This window comes from Theobroma cacao, chromosome 1, assembly GCF_000208745.1.
Source record: "Theobroma cacao cultivar B97-61/B2 chromosome 1, Criollo_cocoa_genome_V2, whole genome shotgun sequence".
Taxonomy (NCBI): Eukaryota; Viridiplantae; Streptophyta; class Magnoliopsida; order Malvales; family Malvaceae; genus Theobroma; species Theobroma cacao.
In genome coordinates this window covers 6,576,367-6,579,549 of record NC_030850.1, presented here as the reverse complement: position 1 = coordinate 6,579,549, position 3,183 = coordinate 6,576,367, and the positions used below count along the sequence as shown (strand labels likewise).

At 30.7% G+C, this 3,183-nt stretch overlaps 1 protein-coding gene across 1 annotated transcript; it reads right to left on the bottom strand.

The window, feature by feature from the left end:
- LOC18611743 (agamous-like MADS-box protein AGL103) lies at positions 733 to 1,749 on the bottom strand. The gene has a single exon (XM_018116981.1). The coding sequence runs from the start codon at positions 1,747 to 1,749 to the stop codon at positions 733 to 735; it is 1,017 nt and encodes a 338-aa protein (XP_017972470.1).

The following is a 3,183-nucleotide window of genomic DNA, read 5'->3' as shown; positions in this document are numbered from 1 at the left end:
TTAGTATTATTTAAATTTAATGAAGAATATATTTTATCTTTTAATATTAAATATTATTTAATTATAATAAAAGGTTTAATTATCTTCTAATACAAAATATTATTAAATTATAATAAAAATATGTTTGTATTTTGATGAAAATATTATTTAATTATAGTAAAAGTTATTTTGATTTTATTGCTCAAAATATTTTTATCTTTTAACAAAATAAATTCTTTAATTTTAATAAAGAGTATTTATTTCTCATCATACTTTTTTTGTTTTTAATTAAAAAATCTTTAAATTTTAATAAAGGGTATTTATGTCATTTACCTATTATTCTTTAACCATTCTTAAAATTATTCCTGCCAACCAAATAATAGAATAAGTAATAATAGCAATTTCTATTCTATTACATTCCCATAACCAATTTACATAATAATTATTATTTCTCTATTCTATTCTTTTAGAATGACTATTCTATTCCTATTCTATTCTTTTCAGTGAACCAAACATGCTATAAGTGTTGCCGATATGGGAAATCATTATGTTTTTTTGTCGATGCAAGCAGACATGTATATAACATCCCAAACTGATCATACTGCATGTAAAATTAAAACTGAAACCTTAAATTAAGCAAGAATCTTAGGTACAACAAGAAAATAGCTAAGAATCAAAGGAAAAAGGTCAAATCAAGCCTAAATTCACGAGTTTTCAGCGATCTTTAAAATAATTACCAAAACTCCTTACTTTCTAAAACTTTGGTTTCTTGCTCTTTGATCCGCACTGATCATCGGCGTCACGATAGATTTCCCCATACTGAAAAGGAAAGCTTGGCATTGCAGACTGCCCAAAGGGTGTCATTGCCTGCATAAACGGACCGTAGAAGCAAATCGGGACTCCCCAAGGGTTATTGAACATCACATTGTCCAGCATTGAAGCTGATGGATCATAACAAGCTTGGGGTGAAAGTGAACTGTAAGTTATGCTGCTACTAGACTCCCCATCCACTTGAGTGAAATCCGAACCGTTTGTGGACAGCATCATCGAATTATCGATAGGATTTACATTGAAGGGCTGCATTTGGAGAGCCTCACCAGAAACAAAAGGGTAAAAGGAAGGCACAATATTCATGTCAAATGGTTTTAGTCCTGACATAGGTTGTTGCCGGCTTGTGACTTCTAAGTCCAAATTCTTTTGAAACAAGCAGGGTCGAGCTTGATTAGAATGATTAAGTCTTGCTTGTGTACTAGGACCAGTCAATATCCCTGATTTTGAATCTTCAATCAGACACTGATGGTTTCCCTTTATCATCTTGATCTTCTTGGATGCAGCTTCCAGGTTTGAATCAAACCTAGCAAGAAGTGCCCAAATTTGGTTGATCGAGAAGTTGTTGATACGATCATCCCATGTAGAAAACTTGGCATCTATATTAGCTTTACGCAATTTACAAATCTCATCATCAAGCTTCTTTTGGCGAATTGCAAAGAAATCAAACACGTTAAAGCATTTCCTTTCACGTACATCCAAAGGCTTTCCCTTGTATTTGTTGATGACATGCATGACTTTAGCAGGATCTGAAGGCCAAATCTCAAGCTTAGCAGGGCCATCCTTCAATTGGGGCCCGTAAATAATTACGCACGTCTCAACACCGCAAAGAATGGAGAATTCGTGAGCCTTCTTTATCAAACCCTTTTTTCGCTTTTGGTAGGTTGAGACACGAATCTTCTCCTTCGTTATGAATTTCATGTTCATTTTTCCACGACCCATCTGTATAGATCTTTATATTGGCACAAAAAAATGCTTAGGACATAAAATACATGCACACAATACATTTTACATAAAAAATTTTATATATAATTGTTAATAAATAAAAACTCCATGCACATATCATGTTACAGAAGAATTAATATAGAAAAGGAATATAGGTCAAAGAAAGGCGATGCCCCTCAATTAGTGCAGAATTGAACTTTGAAATTGACAACTAAAATCCGAAATCGTAAACTTTAAATTGGACAAATTGGTGGGGACGTTCTTAGCAAACTGTAGGCGATTTACACCAATCAAGGGATCAAAAAGGTCATACAATAGTGTTTTTCTCTTTAGTAAATCAAAGAATCACAGTAAGAAAGGAAAGAGAAGTTTTAAACATTCACAGAAACAATGAAACCCATGAACAATTTTTTTTAAAATCTAGATTAGATTCAAAGCCTTTTCCACGCCTGCTGTAAAAGAAACCAATGTATGAAAAAGAAGAACCAGAGAACAATAATAAAATAAGAAGAAAAAAAGAACAATACAGGAAAAGACAAACGGCTAGCAACTGAACAAAGGTTAGCTAATAAAGAAATGGCAGTGTAATAAAGCACAGAAGTAACTTACCTTAAGCTTTCAATGGTTTCTCTGGACAATATTTCTCAAGGCAATACAAAGAAAGATAATGGATTTCCTTTCGAATTTTATAGATGAGAAATTAATTAGGTTTTTTTTTTCCATTCATTTATTATGATTATGATTATTGGTACAAATCAAAGATTCTGATTTTTATTCATAAAAATTAGGGGTATATATTTTTCTTAATTACCTTAAGTACACATTGTGGTAATGCCAAATCTTTTATGTTCCTGTTTTTTAGACAAAGATATGGTTAAATCGGTGGGAAATGAACACTGAAAAAAGATAAAAGAGCTGAAATTATTATAAGTAAAAGTCTAATTCCCTTTTCTGTCCTCATTAATTATAATGGGAATTTATGTATGATTTACGATTGGAAGTGGAGGCGGAATGAAATCCCCAGTATAATCCGTCAAGTTTTATGTAACTACATACTAATTTCAAATTAAGACATTCAATTGGAAAGACTTCTATAGATGGTAACAAATATGAATTCAGAGCTTTCTTCCTTCAGATGATGTACATATGTAATGATTTTTTATATTTTCTTGCTTCAAAAAACTCTTATTCCTTCTTTTTGTACAACTTATTCATTTTATAATTCAAAATATTATTTCATTAAACAATAAGGTAATTAATTAATTAACATTGTAACTCTTGGCCAAAGAAAATTAATACACAATATATTGTATTTTAACCAAAAAAATTTATAAGAGGGACTAAACTGTAATATTAATTGTCACCATTTAGCTCATTAATAAATGTTATCTAAAAATTTGTTCAAAAAATCTTACTTTTCTAAACAAATCA